Here is a 20,700-nt window from a genome sequence, read left to right as displayed (position 1 = left end):
TAACCTTAAAACTACACCAAAAAATAACCGCAGCGTGAAGTTGACAGCCTAAAATGTTCAAAGTGTTAATTTTGCAGACCTAAATCTTAATGCATCTCTTTAGGAAAGCCCTGGTCGCGGGCGACCGAAGCCCTAATTGAAATGCTGCCAAAAAAGGGCTGCCCCAAAAGATGCTCCTCTTAGAGGGCCAGGGTAAATAGCCGGCTATGGAACAATGTGACCGCGGGAAGTGGCAGCTTGGGAGGTTGTCCCGCACTCTGGGTTCCAGATGGGAGGCCTACGTGACAGGGGGGGGGGGGGGGGGGAGGGGGGGGGGGGGCTTCTGCCTTCCTCTATTGTGTGCTGAGCCGCTGAAAAAATCTTGGACATTGACATCTGTCGAGGACGTCTGTGAAAGCAGTCGGTCACTCTTGACATAAGCAGCTAATTTATAATGAAAACGTACAAATGTCTATCTCGGAGACGTAAGCATTGGGGACCCTAGACCGCCTATGAAATAAAACGTGTGCTAGAATAAATTACCTTAAATAGGAAATGGACTTCTATTTTTATTTTTGTTTAAATTTATTATTAGCATTATTATTATTTGCAGTACAATTATTACACCGCAACAGCTCGCATTACCTCTGGTACATCTGCAATCCAATACAAGTTACATATCAACTATGTAGAATGCGTGCAGATACAATTGTACACATTACAGTCAATTTCTGTCGGCAAAGAGACAGTTTGTTGTTAGCTGAAATAATCGTTTATATGCTGAACATCTATTATAACCAATTGAACTCACAAACACCCGGAACATAACATTTGTACCCTTCTCTTCAAACCATTGAACAACATCTCTGCATATGTCCAGAAACATCACAGTTATTGCTACGTCACTATATTGAATGTACCCAGCCGCTCATCTTGCCTCTACAAGAGGTGAATTCAGTCCTGTGTGCCTGTCAGTGAGGAAATGGACTTCTTAAATGGTGCTCGCTATGAGGTCACCTTTATGGGCATACGTAATGCCAGTTTTAGTGAAGGGGAAATGTACTTCTCGGATATTTTTTTTAAATAAGTTTAATAATCGGCATGATTATGCCAAAAGTGTAAAGTAGTCTCCTATAGGGCTATGGTTGGGCCGTTGGAGAGGCTGGGCGCTGTAAATTCCTTAAAACCACGTTTTATTTTAGCCGGTTTTAAACAGACCTAGTTCTGCTTCGGGGAGAAAATGACCTGCTGAGCAGCCCGCCTTTGAAAAATGTTGTGTGGCTCATGTGTTCTCAGTTCTGTAAGTTTATTAATTTACAAAACACAACGGCCTGCTGTTCGGAGAGATTTACCCTTGTATCGCTTTATTTGGTTTTGCTAGAACAGCGCGGCGCTCGTGCTCGGAAGGCTAATGGCGCCGAGAGGACTGATTCCCTTCACAGAAATAAATGATTCCTGCCGTGTTCAGTGGCTCTGTGCGGCGCTGCCCACGGCTCAGTGAGTGCATCAATACTGGAGTCCTCCTCACATGCTGTACATACTGATGACACACTGGTAGCGTGATGGACTGAGCGTCATGCTGGCAACGGTGCACCTGCAGCAAATGCGCAGACATGTATGTGTTCATTTCAGCGCTCCCTCTGTGGCTTCAGACCTTGCTTCTCCGACACCATGTGTTCTGACATAGTGCTACCAAGGTAGTTTTTTCAAGCATGAAAAGGTAGTTTTTTTCAAGCATGAAAATGTTATAATGTATATACAGTATGGATTGTTTTTTTAGCCACGGATGCGTTTTGACAATGTCATAACGAAAAAAACGTGTCTGTCATGTCTTATGTGAGTTCTTGGTTGTGAAAGAGTGCCCATTTAGGAGTGGCGTTTTCTAAATGGCGTCTTTTAATGGTGGAATAGATTTTTGACTTCTCTTCATATGTTTTTCCCGCAGGCTTTGAGGCAGCAGCAGAAAAGAAGAAATGGGGTCTCAATGATGGTAAACAAGACTGTTCCCCGGGTGGTGTTGACGCCTCTCAAGGTGTCTGACGAACAGTCGGACTCTCCTTCAGGTAAGTTGCAAAGAGTAATTCTGTGACCTTTTTCCTGAGGACCGCACATAAGCGTGATCAGTGTCACTTTATGGGAAGTGATTTATGATTAGCGTCCACTTATATTTCTTATCCTATCTTAGTTTAAATCTGTGTAATTATATCTACATGTATAGATATGCGTAGATAGATATATTGTATTTGTGTCTATGTATGTATTGATGGAATGGGTCACCATAATATGGTCCTATATTGCCCTCGAGGGGTTCTGGTGACATAAACTGCAAGGCTAAAATCTGAGTGGTTTCACAAACCCACCAGAACCCCGAGGTGTTAACGGTGGTAATATAGGACAATATTACAGGTTACCCGTTATGTATTTTTTATATTGCATGCTTATTTTGAAGTGGTTATCTTAAAAAAGCTGTTTTCTTCACATTGCAGATAACAGTGGGCACTTATTGAAATTGCAATATCTAGGTTTGCTTTTCATGAATAAATTGTTAATAAAACAAAAGGTAATGTTGATAGCCAGAGGGTGTATGTGATTCTGTGGCTACAGCGTTTACCATATATAGATTTACTGCAGTTCCACTTAATGTGCAGAAAAATTTGCAGACTTCACACAATTATTAGTTTCTTTGATGGATAGTTCTAACTTGAGATTCCTTTAGTTGTGAATTTCCTCAGGCAGCACACTAGATCTAGAAAACTCAAAAGCTGTGTGCCTGTGCTCTGTTAGATAGTGCCATGCAACTCTGCGTTGACGCCGTTTCCCTCTGTAGGTGACAAATTGAGCCATGTATAATTGCCACCAATGGGAACTATTGCTGGTTCTTTACTATATGCACCTTCAGCCATGGATCCAGAGCACCGCTGCATCCTTTGCTCTGTGAAGAGATTTTCTTCCTAAAATTTCCAAGTGTGCAAGGTATAGCGTCTTCCCCAGCCTAGGTAACCTCCAATGACTGCGCCACACACGGAGCTTAGTATTACACGTCTTTATTCTGCTGCGTGTAACTGCGAACTCTGCACTCTAAAACAAGCTTTCATGGTACCTACGTCACAGCTCTACAGAGTGTGTGTGTGTGTGTATATATATATATATATATATATATATATATATATATATATATATATATATATATTTTATTTTCTTGTTTACATTTCTTCAATCAACTTTCTTGGCACTTTAATTATTCGACCTGATCTGGTTGCTGGGAGCTGTCATTTTCGCTGTCAGACATTTTCACTGTGAAGAAGTATCAGCAGTCAGAGTTTTCAGATTCATTCTTTCTTTCACCATCTTGGTGAGAAGATTGATGAATGCAATGCTGAAAGTGAGAAGAGGCTCTGGTAACAGACTTTCCAGCACACTAGGCAGTCACCATATGTCCTTGGTGGACACAACGTGGAAAGGTGCACCATCGTATAGAGCATCAGATTTCCCCCTTCGCATTTGTCAGGCGATCACTAGATCTCCTGTCTTAAGCTCAGTGTTCTTTGCATGTCCCCTCTTGTCGACATAGGTATTAATTTTTTCTTTGATAAAGAAGTACTTTGTCCAAGTTTCATTCTCACTTGCTTCTCTTATGTTGGTCCATTGAGGTAACTTGGTTGTCATTGCTCTCCCGAACGTCAAAGTCACAGGACTTTCACCTGTGATACAGTGAGGTGTTGAACCACAATTACTATCAGATGATGCCCAGTATCGAGTGGACCAAATAATTCAATGGTTATTCTTCCCCATGCATTCTTAGAGAGTTCTGACATGGTAATAGTATGTTGAGTAATGTTTGTAGAAAGGCAGTTACATAGATGACAGGCCTTGAGTTCCTTTTCAACCCTTATCTAAATATGGAAACCAAGCTCCAACTCGGAGAGTCCTTTTATTGGAAACAATACCACAATGTCCTTCGTGAGCCACTTCAGTTATTTTCTGTCTCAAACACTCCAGAATTAGGATTCCCGACCCTCGCAGTATAACTCCTTCCTGAGTTATAGACAGTTCATCTTTAACGTTTTTGTACTTTTGGTATTCACCATCTCTGGTGAGAGGTCGAGTGTGTTGGTTCCACGACTGATGTGTACTTCTATCTTTCACCTTCAGCATGTCACTATCATGGCTCATGGCAGTGATGATCTGGGCTAACAATAAGTCAGTTGACGTATTTGATTTTACAATGAAATGACTGTAGGCTTCAGCCGTCTTGGATGGTGAACCTTGACCTTGTATAGGGACTCTGGAAAAGTAATCAGCAGGGTTTTGATCCTTCCCTGGACAATGCACATTGGTATAATTGTACTCTTCTAATCATAGTCTCCATCGCTCAATGCGAGGAGGCATTTAGGCTTTTGGACTGCCTAAGATAGTCAGTAAAGCTTGATGATCGGTTACCAGTGTAAAAGGCTTTCAATACAGGAATACATGGAAATGTTCACAATCCCATACCATAGCTAAACTTTCTTTCTCAGGTCGTGAGTAAGCACGTTCTGCCTGGGACAAACATCTACTGGTATTTGCCACAATATGCCTTTAAATGGGGGTGTATGCTGTGATGTGCAAGTATAGCGCCTAACCTAACTGGGCTAGGATCAACAACAAGCGCTGTATGAAGCTTTGGATTGAAATTTGCCATTGCAGCAGCAGTTTTAATGGCTTGTGTGATTTTCTTGAAACTTCTCTCACTTTCTTGTGACCACTTGAAAGAAACATTTTTCTTCATTAACCCCTGTAAAGCAGCATTTGTGGTAGGAAAGTCTTGTATGTATCTTGAACAGTAACTCACCATGCCAAGAAAAGAACTTACCATAGAAACATCTTGAGTGTGATCAGCTATGACAGGGCTTGTACTTTGGCAGGGTCAGGTGTCATCCCCCCATCTGAAAACACATGGCCAAAGAATTTTAGCTTTGTCTTGTGAAACTCACACTTGTCTGCATTCAAAGTCAGACCTGCATCAGTCAGTACACAACATACCGGGGTGAGAGTTTTATCATACTCTTTCAGTGTAGCTCCAAAAATCAATATGTCATTGCTATAATTGAGTACATTCACAACAGGCTGTATGAAACGTCGAATGATGAAAAGTTCTGCAGCCAAAGACACACCAAAATTGAGTCTCTTATATCGAAACAGACTGACGTGTGGAAAAGGTTGTAATATACCTGCATTTTTTTTCGAGTTCCAACTCATGATAACCTTTATTTAAATCAAGGCGAGAGAAGAAATTTGCATCATTTAATTGCGTTATCATGTCAGCAGTGTGTGGACCTGGATGTCATTCTCGTTCAATTGCCTTGTTGCTTGACGCATAAACACATTTATGCGTATAGCTTTTTCACTGTCCTATTTCGGCACTACCACAATGGAAGAAACCCATGGTGTCAGACCAGTTGAACGCTCAATAATGTCATGCTTAAGTAACCATTCAAGTTCTATTTCAACCACTACTTGTAAATGAAAAGCAACTTGTGTAGGTCTCCAAGCAACAGGACATCTTCATTAATATGTAACTTTACTTCTATAGACTTACACTTTCCTAAACCCTGAAACAACGATGGAAATGGAATTACTATTTCATGGTGAGCATTCAGGTTGTAATTCACAGAAAATCAGTCCCATATCAGTGGCATTACTGAAACTGAGCAGACTGGCACTTACTGCTGTACCTGGAAGCACATGGATGGGTGCTTGCGCCTTCATTTTCTTGTGTTTAAGTGTCAAGACAAATGAACCTTGACTTTTTATTGGTGCCGATGCAGCCCAGATGTACAACTTGGGTATCAAGTCATAAGTCTGAGCAATGGAGATAATTCATTTCTCTTCAGGCATTATGTTTATCGATGCACCACTGTCGATGATGAAATGGATTGAGCACTCATTTATTTTCAATGTAATTTTCGGACTATGTTTGTATGATTTTGGTGCTTTGGCATGTCAACTTTTCTTTGACTGACATTTTTCCTAACATGCAGCCAGTCTGACATGTGCATGTTTCTTCGAGGTATACATCGACATTGCACAACCATCTTCCTCACTTTTATTTGATATAGAGGCAGACAAACTGTGTGACGAGGATTTAGATGACGATCAACCTCGTTCAGTGTCGCTTTGCCTCAATTGATAGCACCAATTGGCCTTGTGGGTGTGTATCGAACGTTGCCTCTGGAATTTTTTATCAGCTATTTTGTCTTTGCACAGTGACGCATTTACTTTTTAAGTCGCTTTACAAACTGTCATAAAATTGTTCTCTTTTCTATAGCCTTTACGTATCTGTCCAATGGCTGGACATTTACCTTCATGTGAAAATGAAAATCCACACCTAAAACATTACTTCTTTTTAAGAGCGCATATCACTTTGTGTCACCTATTCTTTGGCTTACTTTTTATACTTATTACTGATTCCCTCTGGACTCTTCCGGCCTCCATGTCATCAGCTTGTCTTTCATCACACTCATCACTTCTGGCAGCCATCAACACTCGCTCCAGACTAAAAGTTTCTCTCCGCATTCGTCGTCTGAATGTAAGTCTGAATGAATTTTTCATGCAGCCATCAATAACTCTAAATCGCACAGGTTCTTCATCATTAAATTAATTGAACTTAGTGTTTGATGAGGGTAGCCTGTCTCTCCTCAAATTCAATGGTTTCACTAACTTTTTGGCGTGCTTGACTTAAATAAAATGTATCTTTTGTAATCAACGATTGATACTGGATTGAGCTTGAGATAGTGTTTCGTGAATCTGACAATATGTAATTTCTTCGTCAGTTTGGTGTATTTTCTTTGACTTCTTTCACACCATCACTTGCAAGATTTTTGAAAGACTTGACAATCTTTTTATCATCAGTCTCTTCGAGTGCATCAATGAAATTATCAAATGTCTCTATCCTTGGCAGTCCATCTATGGCCAATATTTAGCTTTTTGGTGGTATCAAAAGGTGGTGGTGGTTTCAGCAACGCAGCAGCGTTGTAAACCAGTGTGGAACTTAATGACACCGCGGGCGGATCCCTGTGACCTGGTTTAGACAACTCATATGCAAGACCATGCGATGTGCTGGCCTCTGACTCATCTTTAATGAAAGCTGGGAACGTGACTTTCTTCGCAGCCATCGAAAAAATGTCACTATTATGAGAGTCGGTCTGGACTCCTAATTTTCCGAAGACCTGTGAAGTTGTTCTGAGCCCCACTCAGCAACTTTGTGAATGAACTGCTTCGGGTATAGACTGCTCCGTCAGCTCAACCCCAAACACTTCACCTTGAGCGAACTTCGAGTGCTGTAGTATGATGACTTTAGTGTATTCAGGTAGTCATTTATTTATTTTGTACTAAATGTCAATTTGCATTTTGTAACACCTGGTTGATCTCCGCCTTGCAGTGCTAACGTAGGCAGCGTTATTTTGCAAGTTATGATTTTCAGCGGCTGCGCTTCGTAAACCCAGTTGAATCTACTTTCAGCTTTAAAACTCTGTATAATGTAAAACTTTATCTTACGTGGCAGCAGGGTACCTTTTATGTATGGCCAGACCAGCAGGTTCTCTACCTTTATCATATAGATTCTTGGCAAGACATCTCTTGTCTTCACCTGATTTGCAGTGGCTGGAGTTGCACCTCGACTCCACGTGCATTAAGCATCAATTCTGTTCTTCCACTGCGACACACATGATCAGTTTGCTTTGACCACGGAAAACTCTCTAGGAGTCACAGTTGTTTTTCAGGTTACTGATCCCCTATCTCGTCGCCATTTGTAGCGTCTTAACTAGCCTTGGTACCCACCAATAACTACTCCACACACGGAGCTTAGTGTTACATGTCTTTATTCTGCTGCTAGTAACTGTGAACTCACCATTCTTAAACAAGCTTTCATGGCCTTGGGCTCTGACCCCTTCACCATAAGTTTACAGTGTCCGTTACTAGCCAAAAGTGTTCCATCATAAAATATAACAAGACACTACACAAGGGATGTTCGCTTTCTTAAACAATATTTAAGCCTTGTCGGTACTGTACCCACCTGACACTTGCAACAGATTCCCACGAAGTGTGCCTCTGATGCTTGTGTTCATCGCACGACTCTAAAGCCTTAAACGTCTGTGTTCAGGTGAAGCCTAAAGCCACCCAAGAACATGAGGCAAAGTTCTATGAGGAGAAATAACAGAAGATTCCCCTCCGGTCCCTGTCCAGGTTGAAAGCTAGGACTCGTTACTGGTCTCGCTCCCAAGGCAAATCTTCCATGTGGTTGAGGTCTTAGGGTATGTCAGTGAAAAAATATAAAAAGTCCAAGTGGGACTCTGCCCCTTCCCCCACCCTTGTTCTGCAGTGAAGGCATGAGGTCACCACCATGCCTCCAGGTCTCGCCCCTGTTTCACCAAGGAGCCAGTTGCATCCCTGGTCCTGATGGTCCTTGAGTTCCCGGGTCCATCATTAATTTTGTAGCAGGTTGAGGCCTTTTGAGAGGCCTTGCTGTTCATCTTTGACATGCTTCTGTCTTCCTCTGGTGTGCGTTCAGGCTCCAAAAATCAACAGGGACCCCCAGTTGGGTTACCGTTAGCGAGTTACCCCTCCTTACCATCTGGGCCCCTTGAATCTGATACTGGTTCCATATCGTCATTCAGACTGGTGCTAAAATCAACGCCGGTTTCTCAAGCGTTGACGCCGGCACTGATGCTACCTGCACTGAAGGAATACTCGCAACCCACCATGGTGTCCAAGTCTGAGCTGCCGTCTTCTCAACCGAGGCCACATCCAGTTCTAGATCTGACAGACACAATTCCACTACTGCTCCCAGACATTGCAACAGCTTTTTGACTCTGACCAGAGCCAGCGTACATAGACCTGCAGGATGCCAGTGGCTGGATGCCTCACTCAATACTGGGTTGGCCCTCTCTCCCAGGCCCAGCAGCAGAGGAAAGCACTTTTTTTGCTACATTGTTCAGGAGGGCTGCTGAGGACCGCGAAACCCACCTTCCCGCTCAGGGATATTTGCCTATTCTTTTCCGCCTCTCCCTCTCCTTCCATTTCTGGTTCGGAAGCTCCGGCAAACATCCCTCACATTGATCGTAGTAGCCCCCACTTGGGCTTCACAAGCGTGGTTCACAACACTTTTAGAACTGTCAATAGTTCCACATCAAAAGCTACATCTCAATTCCAGTCTTCTCATGCAGAACCTCCAAATCCCAATGAGCTCAATCTAGCGATTTGGCTCCTGAAGTCATAGAGTTTGGATATCTTAACTTGCCACCAGAATGTATGACCATTCTAAAGGAACCAAGGAAGCCTACTACCAGAGCATGCTATGCAGCTTAATGAAAACATTGTGGTATGGATTGTACTAATAACAACATTGATCCACTAAATGCACCTGCTCAAAATATATTTGTTACCTTCTGCATTTACAGTGTGCTGGTTTGGCCTACACTTCCATTTGTTTGCATCCTGCAGCAGTAGCTGCATATTTGCAAAACAGACAACATCTATCTTTGTTCAAGGTTCCAGTAATTAAAACTTTTATGGAGGGCTTTAAGAGAATAATACCACCTAGAGTACCTCCAGCACCAGTTTGGAATCTCAACATTGTGCTTACACAGCTCATGGGTCCACCTTTTGTGCCTTTACACAACTGTCAGCTACAGTTTCTTTCATGGAAAGTTGCCTTCCTCCTTGCGAGTCCTTTATTGAGGAGAGTTGGTGAGGTACAGGCATTAACTTTAGAAGAACCCTTCTTTCAACTTCATAAAGACAGAGTAGTTCTTCGCACCAACCCAAAATTCCTTCCCAAAGTGGTTTCTGCTTTTCATCTCAACCAATCAGTTGAGTTACCAGTGTTCTTTCCTCAACCTGATTCCGTACCAGAAAGGGCTCTTCATACTCTTGATGCCAGAAGAGCGTTATTGTATTATATTGAAAGATCAAAAGATTTTCGTAAAACAAAGCAACAGTTTGTTGCATTTGTTACACCTCACAAAGGCAATCCCATCTCTAAATCTAGTATTGCAAGATGAATAGTTAAATGCATTCAAACCTGCTATGCTAAAGCTAAAATAACTTTATCTATACCTCCTAGAGCACATTCCACTCATAAAATAGGAGCATCTATGGTCTTTTTAGGTAACATCCCTATAGCTGACATTTGTAAAGCAGCAACATGGTCCACTACCACTTACTTTTACCAAACATTACTGTGTGGATGTGTTAGCACGTCAACAAGCCAATGTTGGGCAAGCAGTGTGAAAAATACTTTTTCAAACCGCTGCAACATCTACTAGTTAGCCACCGCTTTTGGAGAATACTGCTATATAGCCTATGCAAAGCACGTGTATCTACATCACACATGCCTCGAACGGATTATGCTACTTACCCAGTAAGCATCTGTTCTTGGCATGTAGAGCTGTACATTCACATGAGCCCCCCCACCTCCCCGTGCACCTGTAGCTGTTGCAATTTTGCATTATTTACATTACATACGCATGTACATCTCAGTAAAACTCATATTTACTCCATTCTCACCATCCTGTGGGAAAACAATCTAACAATGGAGTCGATGCCCATGCGCACTATCGCCGAAAGGAGGAGTCACCTTACCTCGTGACTAGGAAAGACTTCTTTGAAGAAGAAAAAATTGCAAACAGCCAAACCCAGCACTAGATGGCAGGAGTATGCAAAGCATGTGAATCTACAGCTCTACATGCCAAGAGCAGATGCTTACTCGGTAAGTATCATAATCCATCTATCTTACTGAGACCCAGGCTTTTGTGGACAAAGAAGCCATCAAGAGAGTCCCAGTACCAGAAATAGAGACTTGATGTTACTTCTGTTATTTCCAGGTGCTGAAGAAAGATGGAGGACTTTGTGTTATTTTAGACCTTTGCTCTTTAAACTTCTTTCTCGAGAAGGACACATTCAAGATGCTCATGCTGGCCCAAGTCCTATTTACCCTGGATCAAGGCGACTGAATGGTAGCACTGCATTTGCAGGACACCTATTTTCACATCCCCATTCTGCAGTCCCACAGATGTTATTTGCGGTTAAAAGTGGGCCACAAGCATTTTCAGTTTTCTGTGCTCTCCTTGGATGTTAGCGAAAGTGATGGTGGTGGTCACAGCACATCCTTAGAGGTTCAGAATACCAGTCATCCCATACATCGATGACTTGCTGCTGAAGGCTGGCTCGCCACAGTCAAACATAGATTCCCACCAAACGATGGCAAACCTCCTCACATCTCTCGGTCAACGTGCCCTAGTCACACCTGACTCCTTCCCTAAGGCTCGCTTTCATCTGAGCTGTTCTGGATACAAAGCTCATTCAAGCCCTTCAACCAGCTCAACAAGTCCAGGGCTATGATCCTGATGTTTCAATCTCTATCTTGCATCTCAGAGAGAGACTGGGGCTTCCTGATCTTCTTGCCTCCTTCATCCTGCTTGTGGAACATGCCAGATGTCATAAGCAGGCTCTGCAGTGGGATCTGAAGTCTCGGTGGGCTGAGCACCAATGAAACCTGTGAGATTTCATCCAGATTTTGAAGGAGACTGCCAAAGGCCTGCATTTGTAGCTTCTTTACTGCAATTTGACTGGTGGTAGCCCCCACTCCCTACGCCACCCAGTATATATCATTACAGATGCACCTTTGCTGGGTTGGGGAGGCCATTTGGGAGGGGTGGACATCTGAGTGCTCTGGTCTTCAGGAGAGACCCAACTCCATATCAATCTGTTGGAGTTGTGGGTGATTCACTAAAGGCCTACCTCCTGTTCATCAAGGGCAGGCTGGTTAAGGTTCTCAGGGACAACACGACTGCCATGTGGTATTGCAACAAACAGGGTGGATTGGGATCCTGGGTCCTGTGCCAGGAGTCTCTCTGCCACTGAAACGGGCTGAGCCGGCTGGGCATTTCCCTAGTAACCAACCACCTAGCCAAATGTTTGAACAACAGGGCGGGCAAACTGCCAGCGTTGCCTAACTGATCACGAACCGCAATTGTACTCAGAGGGTGGAGCAGGGTGTCTGGATCAATCTCTTCAGTACTGCTGAGAGCATGCAGTGTCCAAACATTTGCGTGTTGAAGTTCCCAAGGCGACTCCCCCCTCATAGACTCTTTCTGCCTACAGTGGGACTCAAAACTCTAGTATGCCTTCCCACACAACCTCTCCTGCCCAAAGTTCTGAAGGAGAGCAGGAATGACTGGGCACAATTTATCTTACTGGCTCTGGATTTGTCCAGAAGAGCGTGGTGCCTGAAACTTCTGGCCATGAGCATCTGTCCCCCTATCAAGCTGCTGCTTCTGTCGCAGCAGCAGGGCAGAGTCTTACACCCAGGTCTGCACAACTTAGACCTCCATACGTGGATATTGATCAGTGACAGGTGACTGCTTTGAGCTTCCTCCTGAGGTAGTGGATGTCATCTTAACAGCCAGATGTCTGTCCACAAAAACACATTTACATTGGGCTTGGGAGATGTTTCTGGCTATGTGTGCCTTTCAGTTGTTCGAACCGCAGCAGTCCAAATTGTCAGAAGTGTTGCTTATTTTTGCTATATTTTGCACAGCACGGAATTGCTCTGGACACCATTAAAGATTATTTGTCAGCCTTTTTACATTTACCAGACCAACCATTGTTATTTACATCAGATTTTGTGATGTGTTTTTGACAGGGTCACTCCACATGCTCACTTTGCCACTGGATTCAAGCTAGCCTGGCTGATGAGGGGTGTTACCCCGAAACCAGTCCCAGGATGCTTGTTTCCGGATCAGGGAAGACCTGGGTTGGCAGTTCGGACTAGACTGTTCCTATGAAGCACAGGGTCAAGACTGATTTGCATATAGCTGAGTCTGAACTGAGGTGGCTAAGTGAGCTAAAGAACGGATGATGGATTCAACCCATATTTGTGACTAGGGGTGAGTGTCTGAAAAGTTTCAGCGGTCCGTCCATCATTTTCTTGTGTTTGCGACAATCCACCACCCTATGCATTCTTTCCTCCACCTCATCCCTCTGAAGAGGCAGAAAGACTCCCATCATTTGGATCTCAAAAGAGCTTGAGTTTTTACACCAATTGTACCAAGGACTGTTAAGTGGACAATCGGCTCTTTGTGAGGTTTGCAAGATGAAAGAAGGATAAGGCGTTACAGAAAGAACGATTTCAACGTGAATAGTCCTTTGCATCAAAATCTGCTTCAAATTGGCTTAGAAGCACCTACTAGAGGGCTCATCCCTCAAGAGCAAAGGCTGCTACCAATGCCTTGGCAAGCATAGTGCCTGTTCTTGACATCTGTTAGGCTACAATGTGGACTTCAATTCACATGTTCATGAAACACTACTGTCTTGATAGCTAGGTCTGTTGAGAGAAAAACTTTTCCTGTTTTTGGTCTGAGACATTCCACAGACCCTCCAGCATAGGGGCTACTGCTCTGGTGTCTATTCACAAGGTGAGGAATCAGCAGTCAGAAGTATCCATCGGAAGAACAAGTTACATAACTTTTGTAATGCTCTTTCTGGTGGATATTCTAACCGCAGACTACAAACATAAATAATGGACTATCCTCTTGATGAAAGGACTATTTATTTTGGAATACAAGTACAATGAGCACCATCTTGGACGGGTCACATTAAGATATACTTACCCACATTATCACATATTGAGCCATCAATCTTAGTTGTTCTCATATCTGTTAGTATCTTTTAATAATGGTCATCCAAGTATGTACAATATGGCAATACCTTTTAAAACTCCCAGTATACACTCTTGGGTTCCTTCAGTTCATATTAGTATGTCTTGCCACATGTGATAAACTTTCGTATTTTCTTTCTTCTTCTGTCATACACTCTGATATTCCCTTCTATTTTTTCTCTACTTGAAGACTCTACAGTTTCCACAGATGTAAAAACCCTTTATCTGTGCCTCTTAGGTCTCAATATCGACTAAGTCACTTTTTACCAATCTGTCCCAAAGTGGTTGGCTGTGTCATGAGTGATGCAATATGAGAGGTCATAAGCAGTGATAGATATATTATAGATAGCTCATATAGTATAGTTAGTTTAGTAAATACTTTCTGGTGAATTTCAGTGTTTTGTCATTTTTAAACATTCGTTTTTATCTTATTTCATCACCTAACTATAACACTACATGTTGATGCTAAATGTCTCCGGATGTAGTTAATATCTGTTTGGCCCATACTGTATTTCCACTGCAGACATAATTTGATTACCTTGTTTCATTTATCACAGCTTTGAGGTGTAATCCCAACCTTGTGCTCTACTTCTTAGAATTTGTTAAATTGTATCTCATTGTGTGTATTGCACTGAAGCCTTAATGTATCCAGTTCTTGTGTTCTTCATCCTCCTAGTCATCCTTGATGTCCTACACCTGTGGGTGTTCTGGTATTCTAACATGAATGTGGGTTGGGTGAAGATGTTTTTTAAAAATTATTATTATTATTTTGTAAACACATGACAAAATTTTATAATGGGGAGGAAAACTTGTATCACCCTTGTAAATGTATATAGGCACTGTGAGGGGACCCCCAAAGCGTACATGGACTGAATTATTGTTTTTCTTTTGTTTCGTTGGAAAGTGTCCGTCAGGCAGTCTACATGGTATTATTTTTGGAAAAATTAGTAAATGTCAATGTAATTTTATGAAATGATGCCCTTCTGGTACATAAGGGCACATGCATCAAGCTAGGAGATTGCGATTCCTTAATAGCGGTTATTAAGGAATCACTATTAAGGAATCACAATTGCCTATGCATGTAGGTTTTCTAAAAAAATGTGCGATTCCTACACATTCCTTAATTGCGAACCGCAAATTGCGATACGCAATTAAGGAATGCCTTCCATTCATTCCTATGGGCCTAGAGACCCATACAAATGAATGGGAAGCCATTCGCAATTTGCGAGTACCAAATAGGTACCCGCAAATTGCGAATGCAATTTGAAGGGTGCTAGGGGGGCCTTAAAGGCCACCCTGCTGCACCCCCAAATTTGGCATCTGTGATGGGCATATGTGTGCGCGACATGGCAAGTTTTTGCTAATTACCATCAACTTGCAGTTGATGGTAATTAGCGTTTCCTAAATGCGAAATAGCATTTAGGAAAGGCTTTGATGCATCCCAAATAGGGAATCGCAATTTGCGATTCCCTAAAAGCAAAAATACCAGTCTGCGAATCGACCCGTTTGTGATCGGTATTTACGTTGATGTATGTGCCCCTTAGTGTCTAGCAGTCTGTCCTATTAATACCATGCACCTTGTTTTTTCACATTTGTGAGATTTGGTAACATGTAGTATGCTTCTAGTTTGAAAACACAAACCGCATCACTGTTCTGAAAGAATGCCACCAACCTCTTAAGGGTCAAACCAAGTAGTTCCTGTGGGCCCTCCAAAACCTTTAAACAGCCATTCTAATAGATACATGGTTTCATCATTGGGCTTACAACTCATAGATGGTTTCTTTGTGGCTTCTGGTGTTTAGCATGGAATCTAGTTCATCATGATCGTGTCAGAATTCAGTTCATTCAAGAAATTACATGCATATTGTCAAATACTGAAGATTTTTTATCTGGGTGTCCTGGTTTTTGTTATGTATGAATAGGTGCTCGGTCCCTTGTGTAAAAAAAAAAGTAGTTTCCTGATTATTTTTAAAGATTTGCCGACATGTCTTCCAATTGGGACATCATTCTGCAGCGCTCATTAAAACTTGTTTATTTATAATACTTCCCACTTCTCTTTTGAGGTTGCCCATTATGTGTTTTTGTGCTTACATATTCTTGGGCACATCTCATATGGCTCACAATGAAGAAGCAGCACTTTGAATACAGGGATTCATTTTAGTGCTGGACCATGCATTTCTAAAGAATGTAAATTATTCTAATCTAAGTTGAGAGCAATTATTCAGCTGTTATTTGCCATTGATGTAGGCTATCCCTGCCAGACCACTAGCACTTGACTCACCTTCTGTTAGATTTGTGCTAATCCCCTTTCATTCCTTTTGTGCCTGCTCGCTGCAGCAGACTCCCACAGAAAATGGTGATTCTTATTGGATGCCTGATTCTTGTGGAGATGTCCATGTTAAGGGTATCCAATGGTCAAGCTTGTCACCGAGGATGATGTGTGAGGAGTTGTGGATTCTCCTTTTCAACCACAGATGATAGTTACTATGCTTAAAACACCTTTATTAGGTCTCGGCCTGACGTCGGCAGCGCATGCGCTGCCCTCGTCATACAAGACTTCTTGGAATCAATACGATTCCAGAAGCCTCTTCCCAGCTCTGCCTTCAGCCTTCATTCGTGTGCGTGGTTTGACGTCACAAATTATGCCAAAGACAGTGCAATGATTGCACTGAAGGCATGCCAATCATTCCTTGTTGCCACCCTGTCACCTTTTAGGCACACCCACCGGGTTTGGATTGTTTACAGGCGGATTTATACTCTTTCCTTTAAAGGACTCAAAGCACCTTTTTTTTTTCTCATTTGTAGCGCCGTTCACACGCTTGCAATGGCTGCTCGGACAGCCTCTCCTGCTTCAGCCCCCCACCCTTGCAAAATGTGGAATTCTGCTGTATCATCAATGCACCTTATCTCTCTGGTGTTTAGCTTTTTAAAGCAATCTGTTCATGCATTCATTAGCGCATTATGATGAGCTGACGAGTATATTTCGTGTGAGGCGGGGTTGGACTACAAAGGTATGTCTGAATGGTCCTAGTTAAGGATACAATGTATAATTGTTATACATGTTCTGGTTTGCGGACATGAACCCAGTGGTCTTCGGGGTAGTTAGCCAGGCCTTGGATGAAGCGTGGGTGCTCGTCACACAGGGAGTGCAGCGTCATCTTAGATCTCGCACGGCAAGGATGCAATGAGCCCCAGTGGGACACTCACCGCTTAGAGGTGATGAAGACACACCACAGAATGAACATGTGCACCGCGCATGTGCGATTGTTGTGACTCGTGCTTGTGCCCTGGTGCTGTGCACACAGAAGCAGGGCCGTTGGAAGCAGGGCTGCGGGAACAGGCGCCTGGAGGGTACTCGGCCTTTGTGTACATTATCGTGACCCTCTGTCGGGAAGCAGCTCAGTGCTGTATTTAATGATTGGAGGAGATGAGACCCCCTGATGTACACACACACTCGCTGTGCATCAAGAGGCAGAGAACCAGGTCAGCAGAGCTGCTGTAGAGCCAGAGAACCAGGTCAGCAGAGCCGTTGTAGAGCCAGAGAACCAGGTCAGCAGAGCTGCTGTAGAGCCAGAGAAACCAGGTCAGCAGAGCTGCTCTAGAGCCACAGAAACCAGGTCAGCAGAGCTGCTGTAGAGCCAAGAAACCAGGTCAGCAGAGCTGCTTTAGAGGGAGAGAACCAGGCCAGCAGAGCCGCTGTAGACCCAGAGAACCAGGTCGGCAGAGCTGCTGTAGAGCCCGGGAACCAGGTCAGCAGAGCTGCTCTAGAGCCAGAGAACCAGGTCAGCAGAGCTGCTCTAGAGCCAGAGAACCAGGTCAGCAGAGCTGCTCTAGAGCCAGAGAACCAGGTCAGCAGAGCTGCTCTAGAGCCAGAGAACCAGGTCAGCCGAACTGCTCTAGAGCCTAAGAACCAGGTCAGCCGAGCTGCTTTAGAGCCAGAGAACCAGGTCAGCAGAGCTGCTGTAGAGCCAGAGAACCAGGTCAGGAGAGCTGCTTTAAAGGCAGAGAACCAGGTCAACAGAGCTGCTTTAGAGGGAGAGAAACCAGGTCAGCAGAGCTGCTTAAGAGCCAGAGAACCAGGTCAGCAGAGCTGCTTTAGAGGGAGTGAAACCAGGTCAGCAGAGCTGCTTTAGAGTCAGAGAACCAGGTCAGCAGAGCTGCTCTAGAGCCAGAGAACCAGGTCAGCTGAGCTGCTGTAGAGCCAGAGAACCCAGATCAGCAGAGCTGCTTTAGAGCCAGAGAACCAGGTCAGCAGAGCTGCTCTAGAGCCTAAGAACCAGGTCGGCAGAGCTGCTCTAGAGCCAGAGAACCAGGTCAGCAGAGATGATTTAGAGGGAGAGAACCAGGTTAGCAAAGCTGCTTGAGAGCCAGAGGACCAGACCAGCAGAGCTGCTCTAGAGCCAGAGAAACCAGGTCAGCAGAGCTGCTCTAGTGCCATAGAACCTGGTCAGCAGAGCTGCTGTAGAGCCAGAGAACCAGGTCAGCAGAGCTGCTCTAGAGCCAGAGAACCAGGTCAGCAGAGCTGCTCTAGAGCCAGAGAACCAGGTCAGCAGAGCTGCTCTAGAGCCAGAGAACCAGGTCAGCAGAGCTGCTTTAGAGGGAGTGAAACCAGGTCAGCAGAGCTGCTTTAGAGTCAGGAAACCAGGTCGGCAGAGCTGCTCTAGAGCCAGAGAACCAGGTCAGCAGAGCTGCTGTAGAGCCAGAGAACCAGGTCGGCAGAGCTGCTGTAGAGCCAGAGAACCAGGTCAGCAGAGCTGCTGTAGAGCCAGAGAACCAGGTCAGCAGAGCTGTTCTAGAGCCAGAGACCCAGGTCAGCCGAGCTGCTCTAGAGCCTAAGAACCACGTCAGCAGAGCTGCTTTAGAGCCAGAGAACCAAGTCAGTAGAGCTGCTTTAGAGGGCGAGAACCAGGTCAGCAGAGCTGCTGTAGAGCCAGAGAACCAGGTCAGCAGAGCTGCTTTAAAGCCAGAGAACCAGGCCAGCAGAACTGCTGTAGAGCCAGAGAACCAGGTCAACAGAGCTGCTCTAGAGCCAGAGAACCAGGTCAGCAGAGCTGCTCTAGAGCCAGAGGACCAGGTCAGCAGAGCTGCTCTAGAGCCAGGGAACCCAGGTCAGCAGAGCTGCTTTGGAGCCAAAGAACCAGGTCAGCAGAGCTGCTCTACAGCCAGAGAACCAGGTCATCAGAGCTGCTCTAGAGCCAGAGAACCAGGTCAGCAGAGCTGCTTTAGAGGGAGAGAACCAGGTCAGCAGAGCTGCTTGAGAGCCAGAGGACCAGACCAGTAGAGCTGCTCTAGAGCTAGAGGACCAGACCAGTAGAGCTGCTCTAGAGCCAGAGAACCAGGTCAGCAGAGCTGCTGTAGAGCCAGAGAAACCAGGTCAGCAGAGCTGCTTTAGAGCCGGAGAACCCGGTCAGCAGAGCCGTTGTAGAGCCAGACAACCAGGTCAGCAGAGCTCCTCTAGAGCCTAAGAACCAGGTCAGCAGAGCTGCTCTAGATCCAGAGAACCAGGACAGCAGAGCTGCTTTAGAGGGAGAGAACCAGGTCAGCAGAGCTGCTTTAGAGCCAGAGGACCAGGCCAGCAGAGCTGCTCTAGAGCCAGACAACCAGGTCAGCAGAGCTGCTCTAGAGCCTAAGAAGCAGGTCAGCAGAGCTGCTTTAGAGCCAGAGAACCCGGTCAGCAGAGCCGTTGTAGAGCCAGACAACCAGGTCAGCAGAGCTGCACTAGATCCAGAGAACCAGGTCAGCAGAGCTGCTTTACAGGGAGAGAACCAGGTCAGCAGAGCTGCTTTAGAGCCAGAGGACCAGGCCAGCAGAGCTGCTCTAGAGCCAGAGAACCAGGTCAGCAGAGCTGCTCTAGAGCCTAAGGCAGGTCAGCAGAGCTGCTCTAGAGGCAGAGAACCAGGTCAGCAGAGTTTCTTTAGAGCCAGAGAACCAGATAGCTGACACTGACTGACTGACTGACTGACTGACTGACTGACTGACTGACTGACACTGACTGACTGACACTGACTGACTGACACTGACTGACTGACACTGACTGACTGACACTGACTGACTGACACTGACTGGCAGACCGACTGACACTGACCGACTGACACTGACCGACTGACACTGACCGACTGACACTGACTGACTGACACTGACCGACTGACACTGACCGACACTGACTGACTGACTGACACTGACTGACTGACTGACAGACACTGACTGACTGACTGACAGACACTGACTGACTGACTGACTGACTGACATGACTGACACTGACTAACATTAGGTCTCGCCTTTCATTAAGTTAAAGCCATTTGCTTTGCTATACAATATCATTAACAAAGCAAATGGCTTAAACTTAATCAAAGGCGAGACCTATTGCATTTTCAATGCTTGTTAGTAATTCTTCTGAAACTTGTCACCCTCGTAGGGTTGGTTGTGGTGAAGAGTGAGTACATGTAATCATGAATGGTAAGGCTGGAATTCCTTACCTTTATTCCCAAGGTTAACTGTTGATCTCTATGTACAGGTATGTCTTGAAAACCTGTGTATATAGTCTTCTTCAATGGTTGTAGGTGGCGAGTTTGCTCTGTCAAGCGCCAAGAACCCACCACATTTTTGGCAGTAGCAGCACATTAGAAATCCATTACACAGAGAAAGGAGGGAGCGTGCTGCTTTCTGAAACCCAAATGACAAACATTCTTTATCTTATTCTGCTATATTTTAGCGCTTCACCCTGGGTGAATTCAAACACTATAAGTGGCGTCTCCTATAATAGGGGACGTTCCCCCTGAGCACAGCGTCAAGCCCGTTGGGGATCAGTGTTTGTGAAATCAGTACACTGTCCTTTTAATTGAAACAAGAGATAGTCATGAGACTATATGTTGATTCTTTGATCCACTGATATTCTTTATTCATATCATGAAGAATTTTTCAATGGGTATCCAAAAATAAATCCATTGTTTCAGTGAAACTTGCCAAATGCATTTCGGTCCATTACACTCTAGACCAGAGAGTGAAACCCCAGAAGCACGCCACAA

General features: G+C 44.5%; 1 protein-coding gene across 2 annotated transcripts in view; it reads left to right on the top strand.

Annotated features, from left to right (window-relative positions):
• ASXL3 (ASXL transcriptional regulator 3) overlaps positions 1 to 20,700 on the top strand; it is a 306,825-nt gene that overhangs the window by 218,588 nt on the left and 67,537 nt on the right. For both annotated transcript variants that reach the window (XM_085605686.1, XM_085605685.1), the window contains exon 7: positions 1,925 to 2,042. In XM_085605686.1, the coding sequence (XP_085461812.1) occupies positions 1,925 to 2,042 (118 nt within the window). The remainder of the gene's footprint in view (positions 1 to 1,924; positions 2,043 to 20,700) is intronic.

This window comes from Triturus cristatus, chromosome 5_1, assembly GCF_964204655.1.
Source record: "Triturus cristatus chromosome 5_1, aTriCri1.1, whole genome shotgun sequence".
NCBI classification, from domain to species: Eukaryota; Metazoa; Chordata; class Amphibia; order Caudata; family Salamandridae; genus Triturus; species Triturus cristatus.
This window is presented reverse-complemented; position numbering and strand designations above follow the sequence as displayed.